We start from the raw sequence: 21409 nt of genomic DNA, 5'->3' as shown, positions 1-21409 counted from the left end.
GCAATGCAATTTCGAGAAAATGGGTAGCTCGTTCATAGTCCATGCAACGCATGAGGGTATCTTGATCGCGTTTTAAGGACGTAGGCGCAAAAAAAAGAAAAGCATTTTCCTTTTCCATTTTTTTTGCTAAGACTCAGTGGCTTAAAAAATTTCTCGTCCTTGAATTTTAAACGAAAGAAAAGGATTAAGATAATGTGCGCTCGCAGTGGGGGTCTGCTTACGTCAGCATACCTACTTGTGCAGGCTATGTGCACTGTAAAGGTCGCAGACAGTGCCTACCCTCCTTTTTTGCATTCTTTTCCAGGACGACTGACTTTTTCCTAATTACGTAACAGAGAAGACTTCGTAACATTGCACAAACATGAATGGAAAGTTTAGGCCGGGGCATTTTGTTCCTGCTGTTCTCTATCGCATACTTTTCCAGGAGAGGAAATTTCAGTGGCCTTCACGACTTTCAGGTGAGGTAAACGGTATTTTAATTGTTGCCTTAACAAGTGCGCGGGCAAAAATGCCACTATTTTATCCGCATTCCATGACGTTTAGAACAGCGCAACGCGGACCTTTCTGGCATTATAGCTATGCTCTTCTTTTTGTGTGTAAATATGTGTGCGTTATAGCGAATAGCGAATAGCGAATAGCGAATTGTTTTACTAAGCAGCCGCTTTCAATGCCTTCAAAGCTATAGACACACGAAGATGCTTCAATATGACACCTACCTGATGGGTATGAAAGTTGGTGCTCTCATAAACGCGCTCAACTAAAAGGTGATTCCGAACCGATTCCTCAAAAAGCAAGTGTTGCAGGTGAATAAAAATTTACCCAATATTCTGGGACTATTACTGCCGCCACCGCACTCGCGGCCCAGTTGTACATCAACTTAAATTACCAGGAGGCTATACCAGAGGGCGGCCTGTTCTGCATCAACGTGAATGTCACTAGATACGCACGAACTCCTCTGCAGCATAGTGCTACATGCATGTATGGTCAGTCGATGTAGTTTTCATAAACTCGCTTAGCACAGGACAATTTCCTTCCAGATAAAACCCGGATGTGTACCTATAAGACAACGTGGTGTCTAGTTGTGACAGCGTTTTAAGTTAACTTTTTCGCTGACGTGATGCAGTGGTCTTTGAGAGCCAAGTGTTTAAACATGCTCACTATGTACTATGCAGCCCGCCAAGCTTTCTTGCATAGTCCGCTGCACGAAAAACGCGGCCTTCGTCCGTATTCGCCTGTCTCCCGCCGGTTGCTTTGATTGTGTTTGCCTTGCAATGAAGCAAAAAAAAAAAAAAAGTAGAAGAACTGGTACCACCAGCCTTCCCACGGGCTAGCTCAACGTAATATGTTATGCGTGAGAAAGGAAACACATAACTTTAGATTCTGAGGTCCTACGTGCCATAACCCCGATTTGGTTACGAGGCACTCCGTAGTGGCGGACACGGGATTAATTTTGACCGTCTCACATTCTTTAACGTGCGCCCAATGCACGGTATACGGGCGTGTTTTTTTCACGTGGCCATGCGCCCGAGCCCGGCCCAGTGATTTCAAACCTAACTGGCCCTTAACCGGCCTGGTCCGGTTCGACCCATTAGACCTTGAGCCAATTGGAAGCATGGTCGATTTCTCGGTTATAATGAACATACTGCCTTGTGATCGACGGGCGCAGGGTGGCCTTCATCAAGCTGCATCGAAGTAGCTTTTTGCCCTGCGTGCTCTCTTCCTGGCGACTCTAACTATGGGAGAAATTAACCTTTCATTTAATTTCATTACCAGCCGAACACAAACAAGAGATTATTCTTCGATAATTTGATATGAAAAAAAAAAGCATATTCAATGAACAGAGTGGGAAACAGGAAGAAAGCAGGCTGGTAATTCGCCGTCGAGAATGGCACGACGCCTGGTTACTCTTCAGGAAGAAGGACACAGAAAAAGAAGTTGAAGATTATTTGCGAGAGGCACATTTCACTGCGTCGGGCCTTGCGCTACAGTTTCTGCTAAAAAGAAATGCATCCTTTGTTCACCAAGCTCGTGCGGTAAAGTGTGATGTGAACGACCGTATTACACTTTCCAAATAGTTGTGCGGCAGTATAGCGAAGGCATATAGGGGAACACACGGTTAACATTTTTATCTCACCTTGAAGCTCGCTTAATCATTGCTATGCACAGTGATGAAACTCGAACCAGTAAACTAGGCGCGAATGTAAACTCAAATAAGTTGGTCTATTGGCTTTCAGCAATACCACAATAAACGGCGACCAGAAGCTTTTTTTTCATTAAATAGAAATTGGTGACCCGCAGGGTAACGCTCACGTTCGATCATATTGTCACAGGAACAAGAGATATTTAGCTTTATTTGGATTCATTACAATGCTATTGCTTTTTTAGTCGAAAATTTAGGCATCCTTGTTTTGCCATATGTACAAATTTGGACTCCGTCTACCTTTGTTGCATCACGTAGGATGATGATGTGTAGTGTTTTATGGCGCAAGGGGAAGTTATGGCCAAAGAGCGCTATGACACATGACGCTCTTTGACGATGTTGACGCAGTTGATGTATTTCGGACATCATGGACAATGAATTCTCATGGTGGATGGGACATGGCTGTAAAAGGGCCTAAAAATGGCTGTAAATTGCGTAAAACATATAGGTACTAAAATAATGACACTGATTAGTGAGTGATGTGGGCTGTAGGATGTTAAGCACAGTGGATGTACAGCATAGGCAAGTTAGGCCCTCAGCTCTCTTCACCTTCTCGTCGCTGTCGGATCGCGCACCGACGGCGAGCCCTTTCACGGGCGAGTTCTCGTCGCCGCTCGTCAAAGGCTGCCTGTTCCTCGGGGGAACACACAACGCTTGACCGTCCCATCCGTTTTCTGAGGCTGAACTGAACGGAAACGAAGCCGGCGCAGCGCGCGCGAAACTGCTCTAATGGCTGCATAGATGCGCCGATGGCGGTCTCTTTCACGGGCGAGTTCTCAACGCCGCTTGTCGAAGGCTGCCTGTTCCTAGGGGAACGCACAACGCTTGAGCGTGAAATCCGTTTTCGAGACTGAATTGAACGGAAATGAAGCCGGCGCAGCGCGTGCGAGACCATTTCCTACTCTTTCTCTTTCCGGCGGAAGCGAAACGCTTTGATTGGTTGCGCGCTTGGCGTTAGCGCGCGCCTATGCAGCTAGAATCGTTGGTAATGACTCACGCTCCGGCGCCGGCGCAGCTTTCGACTCAGTAAAGCGCCCTTTTCCGCAACTGCTCTGCTCTGGGAGCAACTGTTTTTTTGCGTGACCACGACAAGGCCACCGGGACTTGTGAGCCAATATAAGCTTCGCTTGAAGAAAGAAAGGTTAAGGGACAAGTTCAGGACTTCCTAACTCTACAAAAACGAAAACAATTAACAAGCAGATATTGCAGTGCCGTAAAATGAGCTTACGACAAAGTCAAAATTTGAAATTATAGTTTTCAGATACTTGATCGCGCAGCGGCCGCCAGGTACTCCCTGTCGGTCCCTGCGTGGGAGACACCCACTGCGCGCTGACGTGCGTCCTGCAGGACCTTTATTGAAGTTTGTCCAAATTGTTACTTTGATAATGCAAGTTAACTTTGATAACACTAATGTAACGAATTAGCTGCAATTCACATAAGAAGTTCCGGCTTTGGATTATACTTTAAGGTGCAGTTTATAGAAATGCGACGCCTGTATTTTGCTGCGGAGTTATGGACTCGCAAACTTGCCGTTGCAGTTTTGTTTGGAACCTTACGGTGTCCATAAATTTGAGCAAAATACTTGTGCTTTAAATAAAAGAAAGATCCACGACTACCAGTCACAATAGTTTAACCCCTTCTGCATCAAACATGTGTTTTAAATGCGTCAAACTTTATTGACATTGGCGCATTTGTGCGGAGGCTGCCTAAAGAGACAGGTTCTGCCTTTCCCGTGTACTTGAACAAAGACGTGTTAGTTATTTTTGTGTATTTACGTTGTGCGTACGAACTTTGGAATTTTTGTCACTACATATCTTCCTTCATTCTTTTTGAAGCTCCCGCATCATTTGGTAGATGTATGTCAAGAGAGGTAGAGTAGCCGATGCTCTATTCAGGCGCCAACCGATTTCGACCTCCTCCAACATAGGCACAATCAAGAAAAACATTTATGTTGATTCCAAAATTTTAAGGGGCCAGTCAGTGGCTTAATTTGGACTACAGATGCAATATGAGCGAGCTCTTAGCCTCGCTTAGCAGGCATCGTGAACGAAGCAAACGCAAAATAATTAGACATTATGGGCAGCTGTGACCTCCAAGCGAATAGTTAATTCCTTTACAGAAGTTATCGAAATACTGCTGTGTTTATTCTTCTTTTTTTGTAGCCTTCAATAGACTCTGTTGAGGCGCGACTGGATATCATGCGTGATTTTTGGAAGGGTGAAAGAAATACGAGAAAAACGATCGTTGCATGCTTCTTTTTTGACAATGTATGAGAGGAAATATATATACAACGATGGAATGATTGCGGCGGCATTCTTCTCAGCGTGCTGTCGTTGTCTTGTTCTGGCCGCAAAACCGAGACCGCCAAAACTCGCATCGCAGGTCGGAGACGGGCGACTTGATCTCCGATTCCGGAAGGTTTAGCTCAGCGTAGCTCGGGTTGGAAGCGCTGAACCGAGGCCACGTTTTGCCGTTGATTGGTGGTACTTGCCTGCAAGTGAGAAAGAAAAGAAAGGAAGACGAGGCGCCAACAGCGACAGCGCGGTGGCCAACGTTAGACCTTCACTCTGTACGCGCGCAGGATAGCACAGCTGATACACAAATTTTCTTGACGCTCACTCATTGGCGTGAACAAGTACGAAGCAGGTACATATGACAAATGTACTTCGTAATGAAAATCTCGATTGCATTTTTTTGAAATAATTTTCTTATCTTATGAACCTGAGATATCCTTAGTATTTTTCTGGCATTGAGTACGACTAAAGTTCAGGCAGGAAAAAGAAAGAAACAAAAAGTGGAGCGACAATGGGGCGAACGCGAAGCCTCAATCGTCCTCGATTTTCATCGCCATTTGTCGTATTCACCGCAGTTCGCTATACAGTAGGATCTCGTTAAACAAAACTTCAGGGCACCGGGGAAATATGTTCCGATCAGCAGGAGCTCCGCTTACTGAGAAAGAGAGGCAGATGTGCAGCACTGTATGCCGTACTCCGTCTTAACACTGTTAGAAATGTTAGGAATCAAGAAGTGAATGTAGCAGCGAGTTTGTTACATTGTTTGTGCGTGGTCGGCAATTTCTGCATTGACTAGGCATCGCTGCTTTTGGTTTCTAGGAGGCACCGATGACGTATCGAAGCAAGAACGTCGCTCTTTCTGCTCGACTTTGTGGCTGGCCTAGCACGAGTTCGTACTGGTGGAGTCCACGTTATCGAATGGTGCGCTGTAATGCGATCCCGAAATTTCTATCGTTCTTGTTTCGACCATCTAGCGGGTAGAAATAAGCCGCCAAGCTGTCCTGACTTCTCAGGCTATGCAATAGGAATCTATGAAATGTTTGCTTGTTCGAGCCTTTGTCACCGTTCTTTAAGAATGGCTTTTAGCAGATAAGAAAAATGTTAACAAAAGAAAAAAAGAAAAAGTAAGCAAAGAAAAATCAGTGCTTGACTTCTGAAAAAAGAAAAGGAGGGAGGGGGGGGGGAGATACTTTGGAACTGGCTTCTGTGGTTCCGTTTGCAGACACTTGCTAAAACTTTGGTTACGATTAACGAAAGTTTTGTTTGTACATCCAAATGCGAAGCCAATCAATTTAGAGGCGGTTGCTCCGTTTTGAACCGGCAATTCCGTTTAAGTGACTTCCGTATACCGAGATTCTACTGTACGTCTGAAAAGTCACTCAGGCTTCCATATGTGAGTTAATTGCCCCCATGCACTTTCATCTGTGAAGCTGTACTGGATGTTAGTTCGCAAATATTTGTCTATTAAACAGCGATATCGCTTAACGACTTTTTGCACATTACGCTTGACCATACTAACTGTGACCACCAACGACAACGGTATAAAGGCATTGCATTCTTTTATATAGCACGTAGGATTTCATCTTTATGCGTGCGGCGTCGGTATGGTGGCTCGTTCGGAGGAACAACTCTACGTTATTGCTTTGCCAGTCCTTTTTTTTTTTGCCGATAATTGCAGAGCAATAGGAACTCCCACCGTGAAGGGCCATACTAGTCCACAGCTCCTTTCACTACGCCAGTGGTGCGCGTGGCTTCAGTGCTCACGCAGCTGCACGTTGCAAGTGAACAAGACATTAATCACTGCACGAGTAAAATTTTCTTCACACCCAAAAGCTTATCACTGCACGTTCTAAAACAAAAAAAAAGTCTGCACAGTAGCATCAGAGCTGTTATTTGTCCCACTACTTTCATTTCATATTCTATGGCTTTCTCAAATTGGCGGCTTCCTCTCCCTGTTTATAGCCACCATAATATTGCGATCCATCGCTCTCCGACGTTTTGCCTGCAATCAAAACCGAAGAGCTGCGTGGGTCTACGCAGATGAAGTTTGCCAACAGGTCATGACGAGAATCACAGGTAATCTAGATGCTTATTGAACTTACCCTTCTAGCGTCGATAACAGATATATTTATTAGATGCTTATTGAACTTACCCTTGTAGCGTCGATCACGGATAGATTTATTGTTACGTCTCCTCGTCAGAGCCTCCTAATAGGGTGCCATTATCTGTATGACAAGTAGTAATAATGGCTTAGGAATTATCGCGGTCTTGAAGCGTTGTGACTGCAGCAGAATCTTTTGCTGATGACAATGGCTGGTTCTTTCTCTCGCTTCGTCCCTTCGTCTCGTTCCCCAAGGGCAGGGTCGCAAATCGAAAATGCGTCTGGTTAGCCTCCCTGCTTTTCCTTGCTTATTTTTTTTTCTCTTGTTATCACACCTGTGCTTTCGCAAGGAGGATGGGCAACTTAAGGGCCTCTCACAAGGCCACACAGCAAATTTTAGTTCTACGCTGGAAGTTGTTACGTATCCTCTAATGAGAGTACTACCGCGAGAATTTTGCAAATTTGTTCAATAATAGCCGAGACAGAAATATGTCAAGCACCGCGCATCCATGATTTCAGGAGGCGAGCGTCACCGCCACCATAGACACTCTTTCTACTTGCCCCTTTCTAGCCTCCGCAAGCGAAATTCCTTCTTTGCGTTCTCCCATATCGGAGTTGAAGGATCACGTGACGTAAACGTCACGGGCACCGCCTTCTATTGTTTTTCTCGCTTTTTTAATGCGTGGCGCACTTCCCATGACGGTCTCGCGCGCGAGCTGTTGCGTTTGTCTCGTTTCGGCAGCGCATGATTTTGCGCGCTGTGCACGATAACACCTGACCAACGGTGGTATAAGACAGTGCTACACCAACACTGAAGCCGACATAAGCGGGTCACAGAGCATGATCGCGCACTGGAACAGGGTAGAAATTCACATAGTTTCGTTCTCTGGGCGCGTGACTACACGATGGGAACAAGCAAATGAAACGGAAGTGCATATCTCTTGCTACGGTACAAAGTAAAACAAAGACATGCAAACATTCGGTCTGTACGTTTTTTAAATTTCTGTAAGCTTTAATTCATGCATTGAAGCAACAGATCAAACAAATAAGTGATGTTGCGCTGACTAGTTGTCAAAGCTACGTGTCACGGTGAGTGATATCACAGCACTGCGAATTACGTAGGCGCACTTGCGCGAATGAAGTCGACTCTCCGGCTGGGAGCGCGGTGGCCGGCGAGAAGGGCGCAGGGCGATCGGTTTGACATTTTGGCTCTTTTCGAGGTGCGTGGCTGTGTAATACTTTGCAGGCCCGATTGTTAGCGCGCATTGTATGTATTGCTATTGTCAGTTCAATATGGCCGGACCTGGTAAGGGGTCTTTTAGGAGAGGAAAAAAAATGATGTCCGCTTTCTACAGCTGCTGAAAGTGGATTGGGGTTTCACAGTGGTGGTCCTTTTAGCGTACTCATGAAATTGATAATTGACAGAAAAACAGTGGTATAAATCGGCAATTGATAAGCTCTACGGAATTAGACAATGGATCTGGATATTAAGCGCTGTTGAAATTTCCTGAAATGCACTTTCATTTCTGTCGGCTACCACGGACACTTTTCCCCTAGCGTTCGCTCAGTTCACAGGCGCATTGTTTCTCATGTTTTAGGGATCAAGCAACTGCTGAGACATACGCTGCGTCGTCCAATCAAGTAAACACATGAGCGGGCAAAGCACGATGGTAGTAATTGTGGACATGCCTTTGAAGAAGGTGGTACAAATACTAAAGCACACGGTATGTAGCACAAGGCCTTTACGCACGTTACCCTTCTGACTTACCCAGTTTTGGCAAAATGCGTCCACGTGTACATGAGGAAGAGAGTGAACGCCCTTTCCTCTTGCGTAATGTTGAACATGTCGTTGTCCAATGTGTAGCCAAACACGAACGGTATCTCGTCAAAATGGGCTACGCCCGCCCACGGCGCGTTCCAGGAATAACTCGGTCGGTGGGCGAACTCGTAAAAGTAGACGCTGTTGTTCCTCCTGGCGTAGTCTTCGGCGAAGTACATGAGAGGGCAGAGGAAGGCGAAGTCTCCCATAGCATTGGAAGAGTTACGTAAGAAGCTGCTGGGTTCTTCGGTAGCCGATTCTAGGTAGAATTCCCGTATTTGGTGAACGTTTTTCTCATGAAGGAACCTAAACAGCAACATGAAATACACGTCCATGGTTCCCTTCTGGATCTGGGACACGTCCATGAAGTCCAGGACTGGCGACATGTAGTACTCTATGAATACGCTTCCTTCGTCCTTAACGGCACCAATAAGGAGATCAACGTCATTCGCGAAGCCACTTCTTATGGCATTCGACACTTCCTCCGGAACGAGATCGTCACCGTGGTCAGGGTGATACGTCAGGCGGACGCGGCCGTTCCTCGATTCGAGCGCTTTGAGAATGTCTGAGGCGTTTTTCTTCTGCAGGCATCCCAAGACGGAATCGAAGTCGGTCACTTTTTCCACGCCGCGGTCGACGCAGTTGAGCTTAATGGCCGCCTTCGTGAAGCTGTCCTCATTGTCCATCTTACCTATCGTCCAGTAAGGGCTGCCGCTCTGCATGATGGCTCTCTTGAAGAGACCTTTGCTGGAAGGCGAGACAAGGTGGTAGCCGATGGATATGGCACCGGCGCTCTGCCCGAACAAGGTTATGAGGTCGTCGTTGCCACCGAAGTAACGAATGTTCTGCTTGACCCAGCGCATTGCGACGTTCTGGTCGTGAAGCCCTTGGTTTCCCATAGACATGGGTGGGTCTTTCGCGTTCATGAAGCCGAACGGCCCAAGTCTGTAGTTTACGGTCACGACCAGCACATTCCCCAAGGCGGCGAGCTTGGAACCGTCGTAGAAGTGCCAGTTGGTGCTGCCGAAGAAGAACGCTCCTCCGTGAAAGAAAACCATGACGGCTTTGAGCTGCTCTTCCGACTCGAAAGACTCACGCGCCGGCGCCCATATGTTGAGATAGAGGCAGTCTTCGCTGCGCTCGTCACCTGTTATGTTGATGAAATCGTTGAAGTACACCGAGGGCTGAACGCAGGAGGGCGGGAGGAACATCGCCTTCTGCTCTCGAAGCCACGGTTTTACGGGCACTGGGCGCATGAAGCGCAGGCTTCCGACAGGTGGCTCTGCGTACGGAATTCCGAGGAAGATTTCGACGGACACCCCGAATACATCTTCCTTGAATCCGCGAACCAGGCCCGACTGAGTCTTTACGACAGGATCATGCTTCGTGAGCTTGTAAGCCGACGATAGTGGCTCGCTTCTGACAAACAGTAATACGACGACTATTGCAGCATGTATGGACATCCTCGTTTGTCAAGAAGCAGTCGTCCTGCACGAAATGGAGAAAAAATATGCTTCAATGCTTACGTGTTCAAGGAATACAGAATATACAGATACAGACATATATAGACAGAATGTTGAATTTCAGCGAAGCGACATATGTTCGCCTGCAGCAGATTATCAAATCCACGTGATGAATGAATGAATGAATGAATGAATGAATGAATGAATGAATGAATGAATGAATGAATGAATGAATGAATTCTGCACTAAAAGAAGTTTAGAAAGGAGGAACGTACAAGGGCAGTACTGAAAGTATATGATACCCTATTAACCTGTCTACTGCTACACTAAACAAAATGGCAGCATACTATGTTCTCTTTAGTGAACCTGTGGCGATAGAATTTTCTTTCAGACAGCAAATTTCAGCTGCAGAAATTTATGAACGGGTTTAGCATGTGTCGGACGACGCATACGACCTCGATCAGTATGCGAACATGGGTCAGTGATTTTAAATACGGGCAACAGAGCACTGAAGATCAACCGCGGAGCAGTCACCCTCAGAGAACAGTCACGGATGCCAACAAGGAGATCGTCGACCAAAAAAGACAAGCGAGTAACAATATAAACCACATTGGGAGAATGCTTGAAACAGGGTCAATACAGTTCACGGGGTGATTGAAAGCTTATATTACCGGAAATTAAAGCACTGCGGCAGCTCCTACGCGTATTAAGCAGTAAGCGACCTGCAAGGAAAATGATCTTGCAGCAAGCTCTACAAGGGGGCGCGGCGCGTCCTGACTCCTTTTGACTAGCAGTGAAGAGAATTGATGGAATTGGTTTCGAAGCATTCCCAATACCCGCCTTTCAGCCTTGGTCTGGATTATTAAAAGTGTCATTTGTTCGCACTATTGAAGGATAAAAGGCGAGGCTAATAACACGAGCTAGCAAAGGTGGCACGTGCAGCAGTGCATCACCGTCTGAAACGGAGTTCTACAGCAGAAGAGTATTTTCAAACTTCCTGATCGGTGAGAAAAACGTGTGCAAAGAAAGGAGGACTACTTGATGAAACGGACGAAAGCCTTAAAAAGAAAGTGACAATACATATTTCGCTTTCAGGAATGCAGAGCAATCACAAGTGAAAGCTCATATATGATACTATGACATACGGTTCGGCGTTTACGGATTACATTTTTCAAACATTTGGGTTGTACTTTTTCCGTTTTTTCCCACCCGAAAGCTAGTTTCTTTTTCCGCGAATATATTTTTCCAATGAAGATTCCCTGGCGTTTGCAGTGGATAATTTTTCAAGCTTATGATCAAACTTGTAAATTTTTTTTTGTTGACCTCTTTGTCGGTTCGACAATTTTGTTGTCTCTGGAACCGGCTGCATAGCTGCGAACACTTCCGTTCTAGTGCGGAATTCAGAAAGCTATTCTTTCGTAAGTGCTCTTTGGCAATTTCTGGCCGCGTTCGCTAATATGTCAGCACCAATGAATGGCCGGAATTTTGTGTTACGAACAATTTTAGCGTAAGAGCGTCTTTATGTGATTCTGGATCCACCACTGTAGCTGCAACCTTTACAAGGAATAACAAAGTTCTACAGAAGCACTCTTAGAACTGCACAACGTTACACAGCGATGCGACTATGCAGGAATTAAGAGCGAGTACACTTGGTATTGGAACCCATATGGAATGAGACTTAATTCGCATAACATTACGCGGGTGCACAGCTCCGACGAGTATTAGAGAAAAAAGATAAATAAATAGTAAATGTCATTTCGTCTTAGGAGCCATTGTGGAAAAACAATCACAGTTTGAACATTAAAAGGCGCAAGGAGAACCAAACCTTTAAATTTACTCAATGTTACTCCGCACGCGCCTGAACTGTGTCGTTGCTTGGGCAGCAGGCTGACACGTGACTTTAAACAGGCCAAGCTCTCTGCATCTGAGCGCATGCAGGTTAGCAGGCGTCCACTCTCTCCCTCTTCTCCTCTTGCTATTCTCTTTCCCTTTACCGTCAATGTAGGGTAGCAAACCGGGCGCTCGTCTGGTTGACCTCGCTGCCTTTCCTCTCCATGCTTTCTCCCCCTCTCCCCTCGCTCATCACATAACCAGGGACTCAAGCTCGGCATCACTGATGTGATGACATATAGCATATCGGGTTTACTGGCCAGTTGCCTGCTCCTATAAGCTCACGTACAACGCGACGCCGGCGGGCATAAAAGGGTGCACCACATCCGCTGGCGTTGCCGTGAGTGGCGCTGGCTAACACTTCCGCGGCTAATCGTGTGCACGTATACAGAAGGGCACAAGAAAGTTGAAGGGAGGATAAGCGCCGCGTTAGATTAATTGGTAAGGCACGCTTAATGCGGATGTTGTGCGCGCTCGCGTGCAGTACCGCGCGTGTGCTTAGATTTCGGTGCGCTTAAAAAAAAAAAAATAACCCTGGTGGTCAAAATTATTCCGGATCCCCCTAACTGTGGCGTCGCCTTAGCCCGTTTGTTGCAATCCCCCTGAATGCTTAGTGCACTGCACACCGATTCCCGTCCTTGATGGTCCTTAAAGGGCAAATCTGGCGCGTTTTCGACCCTGTCAAGGTAATGACATTTTTAGGTTCCCGAGAACCCACTGTCGCGCGCGTCTGATAGTAAACTTCTTCGGCAAATTAGAAAATAATTTTAAATAAGCAAGAAGGGGTTAAGGCACCTTACCGAGCAGCCAAGCGAACATCTTCGTGTGACGTCAAGAAAGGCACACCAAAGGGGAGCGCGCGCAAGGCATGTCGGTCGCGCCAGCGCGGAGAGTGAAAGTGGTGAAGAGCAGACGCTTCATTGACTAGTGACTGCGCCGGACCGTTGGCTAATGTCTTCGGGTGACAACATCAGCTGCACCAGCTCTTTGGAGCTGTCAAACAGTGACCGCTACGATTCCGACGAATTCAATAGCCATGAATCACCGTTCGCATTCCTCTCACCACCGCGAGAGCCAGCGCCTTGAGCAGCCCATCGCGCTTCAACATGAAGACTAAGGTTTCATACGTGCTGCTTGCTATTGGAGGCGTTTTAACAATTTTTACGGAAGCGTTTCGCATACTTTCTATAACATGTTGTGGAGCGCTGCCTTCCGCATACGGATCATAATTTCCCGGAAGAACGCCGCTGAATGTCCAAAACACTATAACCAGTGCATTTGCTTACATCGCCATGGTACAGCGACCGCTCATTATTCGCGTGAACTATATGCAAGCCACGCATCAGTCACATCAAATAATGTCAGAACACATCAAAATACGTAGATTCTCTGTATGTTAGCTCTATCGCATCACTCTGAGTCGCGCTAGCATGCGCCACCGGACACCTTCAAAAACAGCTAGCGGGAGACCGTATATAGTGAATGTGTTATGCTACCTACTTATCATCCTTCTTATTGTTTTCATGTACACAGTCCACGCGTTCCATAAAGTAGACGTAGATTAAGACTTTGCTCACACAATCGTTCATTTAGCGGACGCGCAGTTTTCACAGGAAAACGCCGATGCCAGTACTGACACCATTGGTAGCTGAACGAGGCGGTTGTTTACGATGCTCTACCGAAGGGGCCTCCGCGTGTAGCCCATTTAGTTTAGAAGGCAAACAGTGCATCTCGGAATATGCATAATTGGTCAGCACAACAGTACGTAAATATACACTCATGCGCGTAGTCACATTTAATTTAGGGAAGCGCCGACGAACGCGACTGGCAGCCTTCGAGAACGGCAGCGCACCGATGTCGGCAGTGCGCCGTATCGTCTCTTCACGCTTTTTGTGTGTGCACTGTACGAAATGAAGAATAGTTTATTTCAAATCCGTATGGTCCAAATTCAACTACAAGAAGAGTTTTCATCATCCAAATGGCTTTATAGCTTCAGGTCAGTCGATCAGGTCCATGTGCATGAACTCGGCGACTGTGATAGGCTTAACTTCGGCTGAGCGCGATCGACATCGGCTCAAACTTTATGTGCTGCAACGCCACTTGCCACCCATCGCTTGCCCGTCCACACAGAACGCAACGTCTTGCGACTGCAACTGCTTGAACCAAACACTAGCACTATCGCCGGCTCCTCGACACTGCCGTCTGCCATTAATTCGCAGCATGCTCTGTCTACGCCACCCATCTCGTCATAACACAATGAGGCCAGTGGCTGACGAGCAGGAAAGCGAGGTACTGGTGTGAAGGAATGAATGAACTCCATTTGTCAAAAAATCTGCGCAACTATCAAACCTGCTTTTTTTGAGGACATGACGGAAGTGCGCAGATGAACGTACCCAGTGAGTTTTATTGACATGCGCTGACATAAAAAAAATCGCCGGAGTTGCCCTTTAAGAGTGCACATCGGTCTATTACTCACACCCACACACTCCTAAGGACGTAAAGTTATAGACATGAAGCCCCCTTAATGGTGTAAATCGGTTTACAGTGTGTGTTTCTATGGGAGGCTAAGTACCATATCATCATTTGATCTTAATTTGGTTTTGCGAACCGTGCTCAGCGGCAGCACTGAATTCATCTCTCAAGCTGTTTTAGTTCAACTTTTGCATTCATATTCACACATAAAAGTAGATAGCGTGGATGTAATTGTTGACCGATCAAGCTGAAAAATGCGTTTGTTTAACCACGCGCCACTTAGTGCATGTGGCCGTGACGATGAAAGAGAGTGACAGAGATATAGTGATAAACAGAAGAGAGGGAAGGCAGGGATGTTAACAAGACGCACGTCCGGTTTGCTAACCTGCACTTGGGGGAAGGGTATGGGGATGAAAGGAGAGAGAGATGAGATAGAGAGTGCATGATTTCGAGCACATTTGAAGGTTCGCACCGAGTCTACACACGGTCGCCAAGACTTGTTTATTTGAGGTACTGCAACAACGCTTTCCTGGTTGTCTGTGCCATTGACGCGTATGGCTATGGTCCAAGGATCTTCACTTCCGAATTTGGACTAGAGTCCGGCCGGTTCAATGCTGTCCGGAGAGCTTCATGCTCGACGTCGTACTGGGGAAAAAGATGTAAGATGTGTTCAATCGTTTCTGTAGTTCCCCAAGAGTCGCACATGAGCGTATCCCCCATTCCAATGCGGAACGAGTAGGCATTTGTAGATATCACCCCATGCCAGAGGCCGCACATTGCTGTCGGCTCAGAGCGGGAAGCTTTTGATGACACTTGCAGCTTTAGGAATGGATCAAGTCAATGAAGATGACATTTCGGGAGGTTGGGAGTATTTGTGTGCCATAGAGTTAACCACAACATGAAGCTTTCTTGCAGCGTCGGTTCTGTATTAGGGGATTTGGGCTGCAGTCACGCTTCCAGATGGACAGCTCGGGCGGCTCCGTCGGCGAGGTCATTACCAGCAATGCTGGTATCTCCAGGTAGCGACTGAAATGTTTAAATGCGCTACACGGACTGACCGCCGCACCTCGGACTCGTTTATATGCAGGAAGATACGATCACTTAATAGTCTTATCAGGTTAGGCACCTTTCAAGGGAGCGCGTTTCCTGGTAATTACGCGCTTTAGACGATTGTATCGCGTTCTTTCGTGAGGGACGGCGAAAGTAATGTTAGTAATATCAGTAGACTTTCTCCTAGGCAGATAGATATCGACCGGTTAGCTTCGTGCATCCTTCTGCACAAATCGCGCCCGTACCAACACGAAAGACGCTTGCAAAATAACATAAGTGCCTATAATAAATGGTACTCAAGCTTGTGGGAGTACTTAGTTAATTATTTTGTTCATTATTCTTGTGTTACGCGCATGAATTAAAGTGAATTTCTGCATTCCACCGCGCACAATAAATATTTCTTAGAAATACATCTGTGGAAACCGTCATGTTATTAGTACACATGTACTAGCAGTGCGTCCCCTGTAGTACAAATGTGCGAAAGTGTAACAACTGATTGAGATCACATTCTATGTTTGCTTATCTTTCTTATAATTTGTTATGCTAAATATTATGAGTGCTGTAGCTTTTATCCGTCGATGGCTGGCTGGGGCTCTGTCAAACTGTCATTAGTTAGCTTTCTTTCAGGTCAGCTTTTCTCACTGTAAGTTTTCTGTTTTGGTGAAAATAAAGTTCTTCTATTTATTTATTTATTTATTTATTTATTTATTTATTTATCGATTGATTCATAGATAAATAGATGTATTTACTGATTGATTGATTGATTGATTGATTGATTGATTGATTGAATAGTATTGAGGGCTTGGGATAGTTATGGCATAGTTATGATTGGTGCAACGCCGCGAAACGAAACAAAACAGAAATAATACGAAGGCGATTGTGACGAGCATCTTGTTTGTCTTCTTTTCCTCGTTTTCGTTCGTATTGCATCTATCACTTTAGCTGGACCACGCACATAGTAGTATGATGATGACTGCTTAGTGGCTTTGGTGTTGTGCTGCTAAGTAGGAGGTCGCGGTATCGAGTCCCACCCACGACGGCCACATTTATATGGGGGCGAAACGCAAAACCACCCGTGGTTACTTAGATTTAGGTGCACGTTAAATAACTCCAGGTGGTCAAAATTAACCCGCAGTTCCCCACTACAGCGTGCCTCGTAATCAGATGGTGATGTTGGCACGTAAAACTCCATATTTTAATTTATTTTAACGATGACTACTATTGCCTGTTCCAGATAATCACTAGCGGCTATTTGCAAATTATCGGAAGGCGTTCTTTGATATTGTACTGTGGTATCGTCATGTAGCTTATAGATATACCTTGGGCCATGAAGCAAGGCTATTAGAGCACGCGTAATGCCCTCCCTGTATTATGCCGCAGGGAAACATTGCGAATTAGGAAGAAAGAAAAATTTGAGAAAGAAAGCATTTCTTTCGTGGGTAACTAACCTGCCCAACCACGCTGTGGCTAGGCTTAATTGTTCGCTATCGCACACACGGCCGGTTGGCAAAAGTACACGCGGTCACGCCACGCATGCGTTCGAATTGGCTGACTATAAATGGGTCGTAAACATTGCTGTTGTTGCATTCCAGCCGCAACGGATTTAGCACAACGTTTACCACGCCGAATGTGAAGGTCGACGCTATATGCGGCTTAATTCGGCTCACAGAACCCCTCGCTTCGCGCTACAATGTTTTCTGCCTAAGGGCTAAAAAAAAGTGAGCTACCTAAGCTCACGTCTGTGTTTATCAGACGCCTTAGTCTTCTACTCACTTCCTGGCTAATCTGACGCCGTCCTTGTCCCACATAGTCTCAGGTGTCCCTTTAATTGAAACGGGCGACGTTTGTGTGTGTGCCTTGTGAGCCCGTAATCAGATAAGAAGCGGGGCGCGCAGTGTAAGTCCATGCTGGAAAAAAAAAAGAAAAAAGAACAAGAAAACACCAGCGCTTGCAAAGTAAACGCTCAGTGACACTCTAGACTCCGCTAATGAAAAACGACCATCGATTTGTGAAAAATAAATAAAGAAAAGAAAGCCTGCACTTTCTATGGGTTTAGTCGCGGTCGGGACATCAGTAAGCGATGTCGATACTACTGGCAAAAGTAGTTCCAGAGTGTAACAAAAACGTGCCCTACTTTGATTCAGGTATAACACGACAGTGTAGCTTGTTTCCGTATAGTTCTCATTCGCTACGTCAACAGTGTCGCCATAACCTTTGCAAAAGTGACCATTTTCAAGTTTTTTTTTAAATAAGGAGATTGATTAGATTTCGCATTAATTGACCCTTCTATAGAGAACTCGCCTCACCTTACACTTTACAAGTGACGAGCAATCGCTCCAAGATTGCAGCCGGTATCGAATCGCCTTGGCGCGCGTGACTGGATTGTTGTTACAGACAATAAGCATATGCGGCTTTCGCATTTTTGTTTGAAGGAGAAAAACAAGCACGCGTTTCTGCGCCTCTGGCACGATCACTTATTCGAGGCTACGTTCCTCGGCTGCGTTCCAGAGCAAGCCTTAAATGTAAGAGGCGTTGGCAAGTACACCTTGTTGTTGTGTTCACTATTACTGCCTCCAGCGTCCGCTACATTTTGAAGATTAATGCAATCACAGGCTTGCAGCCCAAAATGCCATGCCATTAGGGGTGAGCAGTTTGCAACCAACAAACAACGGAATCTTTTTTTTCCCTCTTTATAAATAAACATAGGTGAGGTAAATTTGGAGCACGCAGACAAGCATAGAAAAGCCAGCATTGGTCTGCGATACGGTACGTGCCCAGGAAGTACGTGGAAACTCTCCAGCTAAGTCTAACGTTTTGAAACATTCTCGAACAGTCTGCGTGGTTTCAACATCTTTTCCTAACTTCTACAGCGTTGAACATGGTTCCTCCTGTTCTTCGTAACCCCGCGAGAAGCCATCGCCAATGCTAATAGTTCCTAAATGATACAGACCCTTATAGTAAATGAGAAAGCTCCAATATTATGCGTCTTACGCATCAGTTATGTGCGCGTCTTGTTAAGCATTAGTTTGGAAGGCACTTCGCTATGCCTGCAGATTTTTCTTTGACCTATAACTCTTATCTTCAAGTCTAGGAATGTTTTATTTTGGGGCCCGCCAGGGTGTTATTCGGCTAGGCTTACACAAAAGCATAGAAATAAATGAAATGGCTGTAAGTAAACGACAAATGTTTTATTGCGGTCTTCGCTGAAGTTGGGATCAGCGTGTGGAAAATCGCTGGAGGAACAGTTCGCGTCGAAAGGAAGTTTAATTGAAGTCGACGCAGTTAAGCTCTTGTATTGAATTAAAGAATGTGTCGCAATAAATCTCATATGACGTCGGCGACACTTCATGTTAATCAGGGAGGAACAGTGAGAAGACTTGGGGATCGACAAACACCTGCACCACTTGTAAGTAGCCGCTTTACTCCCAAAAGATCCCGCGCAACCAAGATAAATACGCAACTCGTTGTGATGAAGATATGTATGAGGCAGATGAAAAGCAAATGCTGCGCTCACATTATGTAAGTTGAGCAAACAAAGCAAGATCCACTGTCCGTTATATCCGTAAGTACGCTGTATCCAGACTTGTTACAGTTGTTGAGCGTATCGTTTCAACGTAAAGTGTCCAGATAATTAATGCGCAAGTGAGCGCTGCTAGGTGTTGCTGTGAATGGATATCGTGAAAGAAGAAATTGAGAGACTGAAGACGTATACGTGGGAAAAACTTTTTTTTTCTCAACGTCGCAGGTTGTGCAAACCTAAGGGCCCTGCGTCTACGTCAAAATGTCAGTGGATGGCCGCTCCTTCGAGAGATGTCAGAACAAAAACCACAATTACTTTGAGCTTGAACCGATCAGAAAAAGAAGGAATAATAAAAGAAAGAGGCACGATTCATGCCCAGTGATCGTAAAGTTTAGACAAAAAGATTGAAAAAAGAAAAGCAAGCGGACGCTGAACAATGCACTCGTCCTCTTTATCATGCAGTTGGGTCGTCAACATCAACTTCGACGTGAGTGACCCCGTCGAGGTCAATTCGCTCAGCAGGGCGTTTGACAGTGCACACGATTCTCGCGAGAGTCGCTGTCATAGAGAACGCTTGCGCGACGTGATAAAAACAAAATGAAAAAAAAAGAAGAGAAAGAGTCCTGGCCATTATTTAGCAATTCCCGCTCGAAATATTGGCACTTGTTGGCCCAGGAAGTCAGTGAATCCGGTCACGACGATAGCATACGTAATTAACAGGGATGTCTGCACGTCCGCTGAGTATGTTACATAAGCGATTGCTGCGAAAATTCCAATACATGGCGAAAGTCGAATTGCGAACGACTGGAAGGAGAAAGCTTCTCCTGGTATTGGCGCAGCGAATAGGCGAATGACGGGTAGAAAAACGGGTTGACTTAAAGGACGACGACTTCGCGAGCCTTTGCACATTCCACGCTGTGCGCTCACGCATCAAAGGCAACCGCCATAAAAAAAAAGAGAAAGCCGAGAGAACTAAGAAATAAATATCCTTTACCCGGGGCCTCTTGATTCCAAGGCAGGCGCCTAGCCGACTGAGTCACTATGTGACGGGTAGCAACATGTACCGGAAATAGTGAAAAGGCATGAAACGAAAGAATGAAAAGAATGAGCGGAGGCGCTCGCATTCTGGTCAACAGTGATGATGCCGGCGTTTGAAACGTGTCTCGAAAAACTTCCGGCAGAACCCATCTCACGATGAACGTCGACGTTAATGCGATTAGCGTTAGGAGGAAGCTTTAGCTCAGGTGCTATTATATAAATGCATGTAAAATGAGAATTCGTTTCTCTCGGCAACCGCTTGGCCAAATTTGACGAGGTTTCTTGTATTTGAAAAAAAATAAAACTTAAAATATAGCGACTATTGGTTTCGAATTTTGGATTTAGGTCGTCAATTTTTGATTAAAAATTGGCAAAAATCGCAAATTTTCAGAAAACTATCAAGTTTACCACTCTGTCACTCAGCAATGAAAAATTATATAATAGTTATCTGAATTGCACCTGATAGCACATTTAAAGCGGACAAAATTGATTTGTTACACGTGAATCTCAAAAAAAATTAGTAATATGAAAATACAGCTTTTGGAGAACCCTTGTACACAACGTAACGATTTCAAGTAAGATATAAATTGACACATCGAATTTGTCCGCTTTGAATGATCTGATGGATGCTGTTTACAGAATCACAGTATTTGTTCTTGACGCAAAGAAATTAATTTTTTAACTTTGCGCTTCTATTTTTTTTCCACACTTACAAATTATTGAAAATTCGCTTAACAAAATTAAGGCTCTGAATCGAATTTCCGCTGTCAACATTCACTATGACTCGAATTTGATACCGTCCAAGCAGCGGAGAAATCGATTTTTTTGTTTTTGCCATTGGAGAGGGGCACGTATTAAGCGGCCCATAGTTATCCATGCTGGCGCCAAATGGATTCATTGAAGGGCGGCGCATACCAAGTGACACATACCCGGTGACACAAGTTGGCACTAAATATGTTCATTGAAAAGCGGTGCATACCCACATGCACATAACGAATACTCCAAGTCGGCGTCTCAAGGAGATGCATTGAAGAGCGGTTCTATATCCAATGCCACCTACACAGTTCCGCATCCCCAGTGACACATGCAGGCGTGAGGTGTAGGCTCGTTGAAGAGCGGCACAATGATACACATGCCACATACCTGCTGACCCAACTTGATTCGACGGTTGGTTTCCAACCGTGCCCTCTCAACAACATTAGCCCGATGCTAGAACCGTTCGACCATGGACTACCCAGTGATCCAGGTTAGAGACAAAGGTAGATAGATAGAGAGAGAGAGAGATGCAAATGAGAGAAAGGCAGGGAGGTTAACCATTCTTAAAGCCTCCTGGGAAGGAGGCTTTAAGGGGAATTCTGCATAGTGGACTAGAGGAAAAAGGGGAATACTGCAATACGGCAGGGGAATACTGAATACTTTAAGGGGAATACTGCAATACTGCCCTAGGGGAAGGGAAAGGGAAAGTAAAAACAAAAAGAAGAGTGGGGACATAGGTATATGGGTAGATAGATACATAGCCCTCGGAACGTGCGTGAGACACCCTAAAAATGATAATAGCATTA

The 21409-nt window shown here is 45.6% G+C and overlaps 1 protein-coding gene across 2 annotated transcripts in view; it reads right to left on the bottom strand.

The window, feature by feature from the left end:
- Positions 1 to 4446: 4446 nt before the first annotated feature.
- LOC142581856 (acetylcholinesterase-1-like) overlaps positions 4447 to 21409 on the bottom strand; it is a 37768-nt gene continuing 20805 nt past the window's right edge. For both annotated transcript variants that reach the window (XM_075691301.1, XM_075691303.1), the window contains exons 2-3: positions 8364 to 9902; positions 4447 to 4691 (exon numbers count right to left, since the gene is read on the bottom strand). In XM_075691301.1, the coding sequence (XP_075547416.1) occupies positions 4520 to 4691; positions 8364 to 9877 (1686 nt within the window). In that variant the 5' untranslated portion in view covers positions 9878 to 9902 and the 3' untranslated portion in view covers positions 4447 to 4519. The remainder of the gene's footprint in view (positions 4692 to 8363; positions 9903 to 21409) is intronic.

The sequence above is a fragment of the Dermacentor variabilis genome, chromosome 5 (genome assembly GCF_050947875.1).
Source record: "Dermacentor variabilis isolate Ectoservices chromosome 5, ASM5094787v1, whole genome shotgun sequence".
Taxonomy (NCBI): domain Eukaryota; kingdom Metazoa; phylum Arthropoda; class Arachnida; order Ixodida; family Ixodidae; genus Dermacentor; species Dermacentor variabilis.
Note: the sequence above shows the minus strand (reverse complement) of the source record. Positions and strands in the feature narration are given on the sequence as shown.